This window comes from Rhipicephalus microplus, unplaced genomic scaffold (assembly GCF_043290135.1).
Source record: "Rhipicephalus microplus isolate Deutch F79 unplaced genomic scaffold, USDA_Rmic scaffold_24, whole genome shotgun sequence".
Lineage (NCBI taxonomy): Eukaryota > Metazoa > Arthropoda > Arachnida > Ixodida > Ixodidae > Rhipicephalus > Rhipicephalus microplus.
Window position 1 is genome coordinate 522416 of NW_027464597.1, and position 11164 is coordinate 533579.

The 11164-nt window shown below is 45.4% G+C and overlaps 1 protein-coding gene across 1 annotated transcript; it reads left to right on the forward strand.

The window, feature by feature from the left end:
• Positions 1-409: 409 nt before the first annotated feature.
• Positions 410-9673, forward strand: LOC119180816 (crustacean hyperglycemic hormone). The gene is made up of 3 exons (XM_037431956.2): positions 410-588; positions 8078-8313; positions 9434-9673. The coding sequence occupies exons 2-3, from the start codon at positions 8078-8080 to the stop codon at positions 9540-9542; spliced, it is 345 nt and encodes a 114-aa protein (XP_037287853.1). The 5' UTR covers positions 410-588; the 3' UTR covers positions 9543-9673.
• The last annotated feature ends 1491 nt before the right edge of the window (positions 9674-11164 follow it).

Consider the following 11164-nt stretch of genomic DNA (forward strand, 5'->3'; position numbering starts at 1 on the left):
CAGGGCAATTACAACGAGTGGGATGCGGGGAGACGCTTGCAAGTTGAAAGCACTTGATTGGACGCGGTTTTCATTCAGTGAAAGGAAGCAAATGGAGCTAAGGTGGAGTGGTCTAGAAAACAGGAGAAAGTGACTAACGACAATCAGAACCTAAATGCCCAAGGAAGGGAACCGTTAGGCATGGCTGATGCCACGGGCGTTCCTTTTTTTCTCTTTTATTTTACGGAACAGAAGCACTCGTAGTGTAATGATGAAGACAGTGAAAGAGAAAAACAGGTAAGGAAAGACGCAGTACACCACGTGACTTCACCGCGAGACGCCCCCGCTCCTCTCTGCCTATCCTTCTCCCTGCTCATCTAGGGTACAAAAGAGGCCACTGGTGCCCCTTGAAGAGTCGGGAGACACATTCTACAACTTTGTCGTCCACGGCCTCAGTTCCTCTGTCTCCCCTTTTTCCCGTGTACCCACGGGCCATTTATACATACGAGGGAAATCCTGCTGCCGGGAAGAACAAGTCCAACCGAGCCTTCGAGCATCGCAACTCTATTTCTTCTCCAAATCTCACCGTGCGACAGAGCTACTCTAAAGGTGAGTGCATTTGCTATAATTACCGTGCACTGACCAGATGGAGCTGCTTTGCCCGAACTGCCCCGATCATAGTTCGCTGATATTGCCCGCTAGACGCAGGCAGAAAACAGACATGATTTGAATGCGAGCACTCGTCCACCGCGTAACCTGTTCACAATCATGCAGAGAGGGAGACGGGCGTGTCACGTTTCATTTGAAAGAACGTCGTCTCATAATTGCTTTTTTTATTCCTTAGGCTTTGCATTCGGGGGCTGTAGTCACACAGCGAAACTCCACTGTACGTTGCCTATGAAAAAATATTGGCAGCCTATCCACGGAGTGATTGATGGAGACTGGGGCGAAGCATTCGTCTGTCCATTCGTTCTTGCTTCCATCCGTCCATGCGTCTGTCTGTGTGGCCATCCATGCGTCCATCCGCTCATCCATGCGTGGGTCTATTCGTGCGTCTGTCCCTGTGTTCGTCCATGCATCCGCCCCTGCGTCCGTTCATGCGTCCATCCATGCATCTGTCTGTGTGTCCGTTCGTCCATCTATCCAACACTCCAAGTACCACAATCTCGCATATTTTTATCATATATTCCCCATATAGAAGCACCTCCATCCAGCGGAAATTCCAAGGACTAAATGAGAGGTGGCACACGCACACTGTCTTACGGATCGCGCTTCGGGTCTGCTTCCCACGTTTAACCACCTCGAGTTCATGGTATATACTAGTTCACTGTATTCATGGCACTGTGGCCCAACGCTCGCTAAACCTTTCTAAAACCAAGGAGGTTACGCCCAGCGAGTATGACGTAACAAACTTTTTCAGTCAGATAGCGTTCAATGTACATGCCAATGGCTGCTAATGGGAAATTAGAGACAGGAGAATTCGGCTTTTACTTTCTTATGGCTTGCGCTTCGTATCTACTTCCCACCTTTAACCACCTCGAGTTCATGGTATATACTAGTTCACTGTATTCATGGCACTGCGGCCCAACGCTCGCTAAACCTTTCTAAAACCAAGGAAGTTACGCCCAGCGAGTATTACCTAGCAACCATCGTTTCCCAGATAGTGCTCAATGTAGATACCAATGGCTGCTAAGGGCGAATGAGAAATTAGAGACAATGGGAAATTAGAGACAGGAGAATTCGGCTTTTGCTTTCTTACGGCTTGCGCTTTGTATACATATATATCTACTTCCCACCTTTAACCACCTCGAGTTCATGGTATATACTAGTTCATTGTATTAATGGCGCTGCGGCTCATCGCTCGCTAAACCTTTCTAAAGCTAAGGAGGTTACACCCAGCGAGTATAACGTAGCAACCCTTTCTTGTCAGATAGTGCTCAATGTACATGTCAGTGGCTGCTGATGGGGATTGCAGCGTGCGCGTTAACTAAAAGCCGAATGCTCCTGTTTCTCATTCGCCCTTAGCAGCCATTGGCATGTATATTGAGCACTGTCTTTTATTGTTCAACAACCCACAGAAGAAATCTCTCATAGGCACTCAAAAAAAAAGAAATCTTTCAAAAAGGATCAATATGTTATACTTGTTACACACTACAACGGCTACGAGGGATGAACAAAGGCCGCTAGAAGGAGTTTCGCCCCTAAAACATCTTCTGCAGTCATTCTGTACATGTACAGGTTGTAGTAGATTGCATCTGTAGGCAACGCGACGCGCACAACAGGAACATTGATCCCTGCATCGACCTCCACCACCGGCTATGCCTTTTTCGCAAGTGCCGTGATCCTCGGCGCCCACACGGGCAAACAGCCATTTGTGCCTTTTTCCCGCGGCTTGGAGATCACGCTTGCGCTTCTCTCAGCAGTTGGCCTTTGGACTCACTATATGAGGAATGCATGTCGTTCTCTTGCAAGGAGAGCGGGACTTGAAAGAGAACGGACGAACATAGATGGACGAACCGGCAATATCAAGCTCCTGCTGCGAAATGTGAAGCCATGGTCGCTGGTTTTTCTGAAGTGATGTAGCTCTAAGATTTGACCAATTTTTGCTAAGAGGTAAATCGGCACAGCATTGCACTTGAAACAAAATTTACATTTACTTATTTTAACTGTGCATACTGTGAGCACTTCCCGCGCTGCTAAAGGAGCTAGGGAATACAATACAGATACATGAAGAAAATATTTGCAAACCTTAGAAAAAGAAGAGTAAGGTCCCTTTTAATGAATGTAATTAACACATTTCTTGATTTGATTGATATGTGTGGTTTAACTTCCTGAAACGACCACATGATTATGAAAGACGCCGTGGTGGAGGGCTCGAAAAATTTCGGTCTATTGGGGTTCTCTAACTGGCGCCCAAATCCGAGCACACTGGTCTACAGCTATTTTGCCTCCATCGTAAATGCACTTCCACGGCAGGGATTTGTTCCCGCTACATGCGGGTCAGGATCCGAGTACTTTAGCCACTAGACCACTGTGGCGGGGCAATCACCACAATTACGTGAATACGGGAGGGGGATCGTTATAGTGCAGACTGCATTCAACGAGGTAATCTAGTAATTGTAGGTTTAGGTACAGCAGTCACTACCATTTGTCATGGTTGCACTTTCCTCACCCTTCTTTGAATAAAACTCTGACAAACACATGCTACAGCGTCGAAACAAACCACACACGTTCTGTAAAATATCGATGAGACACATGAAACGTTTGTCACAGCGTAGCTCTCGCAAAATAAAAAAAACGTGACTGTTAGAATTGATTACTGCGACTAAGTTAAATGAATGGAATAGTTGGGTGTATTTTTCTTCAAGCAAGCATGTCGAGAAATCGGCCAGTGGAAGTCTGCCCAGCTGTAACATTGCCTTTCTACACTTACAATGAGAATATTTGAGGCTTCGCATCTCAAAACAACAATCGGAATATAAAGGGCATCCTAAAGGAAGGCTCCAAAAATTTTCATTGTCTAGTGCTCTTTACATGGACGTAAATTTACGTGCACGCGTTTCTATTATGTTGGCCTCCACCGAGATGCTGTAACAGAGGCAGGGATTCCTCTCCCGCCCCCTTTCTGTTGATGACAAGTAGGTTGATGGCGTTTATGTCTGTGCTGGTCTAGAGCTTACAGCAAAAACACTTCCATCCGGTCACTTTATGCTCTGCGGGCGTTAATGCTGCGCTGATTCAACCCATATATGCTCAGTGTCCTTCATGTACGACACTTCTTTGATTGGTTGTAATATTGTTACTTTTTAACGGAGGACTAACCCTACCTACAGCAAATGGAGCAAGTATGTGGAGTGTGTTAGCTTACATGTTGCTTCCTCTGGTCATTGCCACGTGTGGACTGATTCATTTTGGTGAACGCGTACTCTTAGCGATGACCACCCAGGAGAGGAAGAAGATGTATTACCATTTCTGTGATTTCAAATTGCTGCGACACCTTTTTTGCCCAGCTCATAGTAGGTGAGAAACTAAACAAGCTAAAACACAGCTGAGTAATAATCATGAAACTTAATGAATAAGGTGTCAGAGGGCGATGTCAGTGAAACGTGGTAGCTGCAGTGTTTACATGGTTTGTTTGTTGGGAATTGTTTTTTGAGTGGGAGACAAGTGGTCCTCATCCGGTGAAGACAACGACGACAGTCAGTAAGTCAAAATGACACAAGTACATACACATGAAAAGCCAGCGGGCAACGAGGAAACGGATGAAAAGCACGACGGGCCAGGCTGGCACATAAACTGGTTAAATTATTGCTTGAAACGAAAACAAAGCGCGCGCGCATGTGCCAAGCAGCCATACGTCATAAAGAACACATTCTTAATGACATATCGCGGCGTTTAGAAAGGTCATCTCTTTAATGTATTGGTGCACTGACGTGTCTGTGACATGTGCACAATAGTTTTCACTTTTGTTAACCTAGAACTTTTCAGAAATTTTTCTCTCGTCATGATCTTCCTGCATTTTCATGTTTCCCACTCGTATTCTATGCGTATCGACAAGTACAAACTGGCCCAGTTCATCGCCTTGGTGACCTAAGTCTGGCACTCAACAAAAAATGCAGGACCTTAAGACAAAGCCGCACCATGCTCTGCGTGCACACGATAAAATGTGATAGTTTTTCTTTACCCAAGCAGAGCTATTGAACCATTTCTTCTATACAGACGTCATTGCACTGCTTGTTCAGGAAACGAAGCTTGTACGGGGATAAAATAAGGCTCTTGAAACCTTTTCGAGTGGTCTTTGACAATGTCTCAAGAAAATGTGACAGCTGTGTGAGCCCGCAGCAGCTGTTTTAGGGAAGATCGAAAAGTCGCACGAAACACGCCATGAGGTAAACACGCCTTTGCGCTCATAAATGTTTGTAAGTTAGCGCCACTATGGTGGTTTTGGTGCATTAAACCCCACGTATCTCATCATTTTAGCGTCACCAAACTCAATCGCTCACTACATTTTCCTACAAGAGTGTTGCTTGTTGGGCAAGAGGGTAATATCAGGGTGAAAGAGAGCGACAACAACGATGACAGAAAGAGACGCAACCAAGCGCTGAACATTAACCATGCGTTTGTTTGTGCAAGCATGAATAAACGCGCATTTTCACATAATAAAAGGGGGAAAGCGCTTGTGCTCTATCATGTATTACCTTGCATTTACGTATTGGTACAGGTATTTATTCTTGTCTGGTAATGCTGTCAAGGTGCGCTGACACAAGCTGATCCCACATTATGCATTTTGAAAGCGTCGTAAGTTTATCGTGCTCTGGAATCACCGTAACTGGAAATAACGCGCGTCTGTTGAAATAGGGGCTACACCAGCCGCTAGCGCAACGAATCGCCAAATCGCTGCCTGTCTTCCTTATAATATTCCTAGCATGTTATCGTAGCCAGGCAATAACACACCGATCCCTTTGTCTCATGTAAAAGCCTCTGCATGACGTCTGGTCTCGTACACTTCTCCTGTTTTGCAGGGAACAGTGACTTGCGTGTTTCTCCTGGCAACGTGCGTTCCTCCAAATTTGCCGATTTGCCTCGCTTGCAGAGGCAGCTCAGTTTTATAAGAGTCGAGCAATTCAATTTTATTCGAGCTCGTTCAGCCGTTTTTCTTACCCGGCTGGAGACGCCGCGAAGGTAGAGTGACGTTGGTACATGCCTAGTTTTGAAAAAAGAAAGCCACTAAAACGACGAGAAAAGGAGACAATTGAGAGGTAGAGGCCGATACAGTGAACATAGTGCTGTATGCCGACAAATTACATTTATTTCAAAAAAGGCCTCCACCTAAGTCCGTACAGGGCATGTTCAAATCACCTTACTAAATCACTGCGCCAATATTATCCATGCAGATCATCTAATGTCATGAAAATCACTCAGCTTTCCTGGTCGAAAACAAAGACTATGTGCTTATCGTGTTAGTGGCCTACTTTGAGTTAAGTAAATAACCCTACATGGAGTGCGTCTGCCTTGTGCGAGGGCTGTATGATCACATGCAGGATGTGTTTCGTTCGCAATATGGGCACTGTGACGATATCATCATTTGACTATGTTCTCAAGGAGAATGAAAGATATAGTACAAATAGGTAAAACTATCTTACGGAGGGACATTGCAACGCGACATCAGAGTACCTCTTTTCGCATTGGCAGAAAGGTGATAGTACTGGAGGTGGATGTTGTACCACTTCACTAGCACTGCGGTTAACTCATTGCTTCACTGCCGCGAACATCACTGCGTCAAAATCAGGGCACACGTATCTCTCGTGTTTCTCTCATTTATACTGCACAACGCGTATTCCGCCCACAATATTTCGGCAATGTTCTTTGTTTTATACTTATCACTTAGCAGCTATCGTCTGTATTTATTCATTTCCCTGACTAATCTTGTGAGCATTGCACAATCCTATGTATCATCCATACAAGTAGCTCAGTCTTTCGTTCTTATCTGCGCATCTAACTTCCTGCTGCCCTTCCCCCTCGCTCAGGCAGATTTTATTAGAACGCAGTCTGTTACTTTTTTGTTTTCACCTGTGAGAACAACGCTTTTTAATATGTATTTTCATATTCCCACCCACGCTGCTTTCATTCTGTTTTATTATACCGGTCCATTGCATGTTTAGATACTGCCTCCCCAAATCCGCGCCAAAAAGTATCGGAGCGTTCTAGATAATTTGAGGATCTGCTGTGATGATGATTTGTGGGGTTCATTGTCTTATAACCACCATATGAATATGAGAGACACCATAGTGGAAGGCTGCGGAAATTTCAACCAACTGGGTTTCTTTGACGTGCACCAAAATCTCACCACACGAGCCTACAGCATTTCAGCCTTCATCGATAATGCAGCTGCCGCAGCCGGGATTTGATCCCACGACCTTCGAGTCAGCAGACGAGCAGCTTAACCACTAGACCACCGCTACGGGGCGAGGATCTGCTGTTCAGCTTAAGCAAATGAATAGGAACAGCTGAGCCCATTCTCGAACAAACGCGACCACCAGCAATAACACCGAAATGTTCGATGCCACGTGCGTAAGCGCCAACGCGCCTTACCACAAATGAGCTCCATTCACTGCCGACGCTCTGTTCACTGCTCTCGGTGTATACAGCGTGTATTTCTGTGGTACGAGGTTTCAAGTATCGGGCACAGGTCCACCTAAATAGGAAGTTCCAGCTCTAACACGCCATCTGCTGTCTTCGTCAACGCCACGACCCTATGACAATATATAATACGCTTTCTTTGTACCTCCTGTTCGGTCATGCATGTCCGGAAAGAAATGTCGGATACAGATAACTATTAGCGCCTATTTTCCTTTAAAAGGTTTTGCGCAGCCTGTGTGTTAGCATAAACTCGCTTATCGAAAAAAATGCACCACCTTCTGGTAAAGGATACCATGTGTAGATGCGAAGCAGCGGGCACCAACGCTTTCACTGACTGCGGCGTTGATGCTGGCACTCATCACGGCTTTCCGCAGGAGAGAAACCTGGGGAGGCGCAAAGCATGCACTGATGGACCGGCATTCTCAACTAGAACTTACCAACCTCTGCTATGGGCAATGAAAGGCAGGCGACTCTGATTGGACATAGAGACCCGCAGTCCGCTTTTAGTTTACGCGCATGCTGCAAACGTTTAATTTCATCAATGCACAGGAAAAAATCTCTCATCGGCACTACCTTGAAGGTCAAGATATAGTGCTTATACATAGGGGTCGCCAGTGAAGGGTTCTGCAGTGCGACCAGTCAATTTTTAAAAAATCAAACTCTCCAGCAGATGCTGCTTGTGTTGGCGTTGCGAAGTGAGAGAGGGGAGGAGCGTTGGAAAGGGGGGTGTAAATTGCACTTGGAGAGATGCTTAAAGGAGATAGAAGGGGGCGCGAGTGTATGGCAGTAGGCACTGCCTGCGTCGGCGTTGCGAGGAGAGAAATCAAGTAGCGTGGGAGAGAAAAGAGGGGGAGGGTCTCGCATACGCTGTAAGGGTGGTCACGCCGCACACCGGATCGAGCTCGATCATGAGACGCTTCGAGTCTAAAAGCTTGCTTTTTATTTCTCGCATTCGCAGATGAGTGCTGGCTTCCTGGGGGCGCTCATTCATAGGCTCACGGCTGCGCTGCTCGTGTGCTCGTTTATGGTGCTGACGCAGCCCAGCGTCTGCGCGGCGCGCAACCTGCACAAGCGCTCCTTCCATGAGCTCGGCTGCCGTGGCAACTTCGAGCAATCATACCTGGCCCGTCTCGAGCGAGTATGCGAAGAGTGCTACCAGCTGTATCAAAACCCGGAGGCCTACAACCTATGCAGGTACACTACCAAACTCCTCGAACTGACAAGACGACAGCCTAACGTCTGCATAAAAAATATGGATGTAGACGGAAAAGTGCTTTGGAGAATCGGTATATACATGCCCTTGCAGGTTACAACAGTCGAATGGGGGCGGAAGCTGGGCTAGGGATGGCGCTTAGTTTCCTACGTCTTCTAATGCGGGCAAATGATTGCTGTTGTTGGCTGGCGATTGCTACTATCTGACCCACAGTCGACTATTGTTTACTTTTGTATATTAACTTTCACTCATGATGGCTGGTGCTTGCTAGTGCAGAAAAAATATGTACAGTACCGCGCAGTGCTGTTTATTTGTCACTAAACGTTGGCAGGTGTGCTGTAAGTACTGGCTGACATTACCAGTGAACAAATGTTACTTAACATTGGCGAACCCTAAAAGTAGGGATGAATTTTGATGGCTTATACTGATTACCACTGCCTATATTGTTAACGAACTGTCGTCTCCCCTGCAGCGTGCAAGTGATTTATTTTTTGGGGCACTACTTGTTTATTTTTATGTTTATATAATTATTATTGTGATATGAACATTTCATTTATACCTTCGAGTCGATTTTGAGAATTAAAATACTTCGATTAATTCCACTTTCTAATAACAGCACGTCAGCCTGCCGGAAAGTACAACTTCCTCGACGAAACGGAGATCAGAATCGTAGTTAATGTGCCCACGTTTGTCGGAACATCAGCCATTCTTTAGGAGCCTCTGGGCAGTCCGCGCTATTTTGAGGAGTGTTATGTTATTTTTTTTAAAAGTTACATTAAACAGTAAAATAAAACGAGGCCAGCAACCCGGCAACCTTCAGTGTGCGAAAGCAGGGCTATCTTGTTTATTAGCTAATCCTACCTAAACCCAGTTGGTGGGTAATGATTAGGTAGCTCCCTGTTAGTGATTTGACATGGCATAAGTAGCCACAGCATGCTTCATCGACGGGCATTCACTCGTGATTATACGCATGAACAATTTTTAAGCGCAGTTAGTGAAGCTAAAATGTGGTATCGAGATTTGCGTACCACTATATCTGTCAAGCAGCGTTGATAATCTGATCGGTCTTATTTGGCATCTACAATTTGTTCATCTACGCAGGGACAACTGCTTCAAGAACGAGTACTTCCTGAAGTGTGCCGAGGCGCTGCTTCTGAAAGATGAGATGGACAGTCTCAAAAGCAAGGTCGATTACCTCTACAGCCGCTGACCGGTTTGTCAAACAGAGGAAGAGGAGCCACCCACCAGTGTTTTATACTTTTTTTTTCAAAGACACGCCCCAGTACCAACTGGTTATTATCTGCTCCGCAAAAATACCTACCATAGGTGCAATTACTATTCTCGCCAAGTGATGCGTAACGCAAAATACAGGAGAACGAAATCCCCTGAAAACGATTCGGTAAAACCCGGTGTGACATGTCTGGTGACACCTGGCTCGGAGAGTAACCTCGAGAAATATATGCATCTTGCTGAACCTTTACCGCTCAGAGAGCAAGCACGGCCTGGTGCCTACTTCTTCACGGGCTGCGCTCTGAAGCTTTACCAAGGAATAACTCCTGGTGCGATTACGAGGATGATGGCTGCTGCGTTGCGTCCACGATGACAACGCTTCTCTTAGACATTTATTTTGGCTTAGTTCCAACATAACCTTGCGTCTTCACTGCCTGCAAAGCATCGTGAATATATACATTTTGCTTCTGCGTGATGGTGGCAGATAGGCACTGCAGGTGAATGAGAACAAAAAAAAACATACATAAACTAAGCTTAAATAAAAATAAATCTATTTTATCCTCTTTATGCTTTCTATGTGTGTTATTTGGCATCCTAATTAATCTATGACCAATATGTTGAACCTAGATAGTTTTTATACAGAGAACGTTATATATAAAAGGAAACCCGTAGGATAATATATCACGCGTGAATAAAAGCTCGGTGGTGCTAAGGAGAAGACTTAAAACGTCTGTGCTTCACTCTGATGCCCAAACAGTGTCCGGAATCTATAATGGATATTTGCACATTGTGATTCAGGAATTTCTTGACAAAGCAATTCACTTAGCTATAGATATTACTCCCTGATGCGACGAATGCAATGTGAAGGTTCCCTTGATGTGCCTAGATCTACGAGTCGTGTAGGCGGTTGTGTGACTACTTCTACGACGGCCCATATATTTATTCAAGGCGATGCCCGCCCGAGACATATAAAATTTTCTGTTCAACAGTAAGAGGGCCCTCGCCAACAAGGCCGTAGCAGTTAATAGTGCTCCACCGAAGACCCGTAAGCCGAGGGTTCAAGTGCCAGACATGGTGGCTGCATTTCAAGGGAAAAGAATTACAAGTTAAGGTTTCATTCATTTTGAATGGCGTCTGGTGGTCGAAATTTCCGGGCCCTCCTGGTACTGCACCTTTCAAGCGATTATCGTGATTCTCAAAACTTAGAACCTGAGAAATATTGTAATATTAGGGAGAAGGGCGTAGCGTATTGTCACACAACAAGCCGGGTCGAGGAGCCCGCCCGTGAGTGAAAACTCCCCTAACACAATTATACTTCGCCCACATTTTTGTAGTAATGCATGAATACATAAGGCATAATGACTTATGCAATTCCATGACAATCATGCAGTCTCTCGAGGAGCTAGCTATGTCGAATATACAGGTAATAAACAGGACACGAAACCAGACAAAAAAGACATGGAAACTGTTCTTCTGTTTAGAGTACACACAACTACAACCTAAAATACGTATTATTCCACATAGCCCTATGTTTACCCTCAGGCTGCTTAAAGAAAATATGTGCCTGGTCCCCACCGACTATGTGGCCTATATGCAAGGCAT

Excerpts from the sequence above, each read along its gene's own strand:
- LOC119180816 (XM_037431956.2), top strand. The coding sequence starts at position 8,078 with ATGAGTGCTGGCTTCCTGGGGGCGCTCATTCATAGGCTCACGGCTGCG. Across the intron at positions 8,314-9,433 it reads GAGGCCTACAACCTATGCAG|GGACAACTGCTTCAAGAACG; the intron begins GTACACTACCAA and ends TCATCTACGCAG.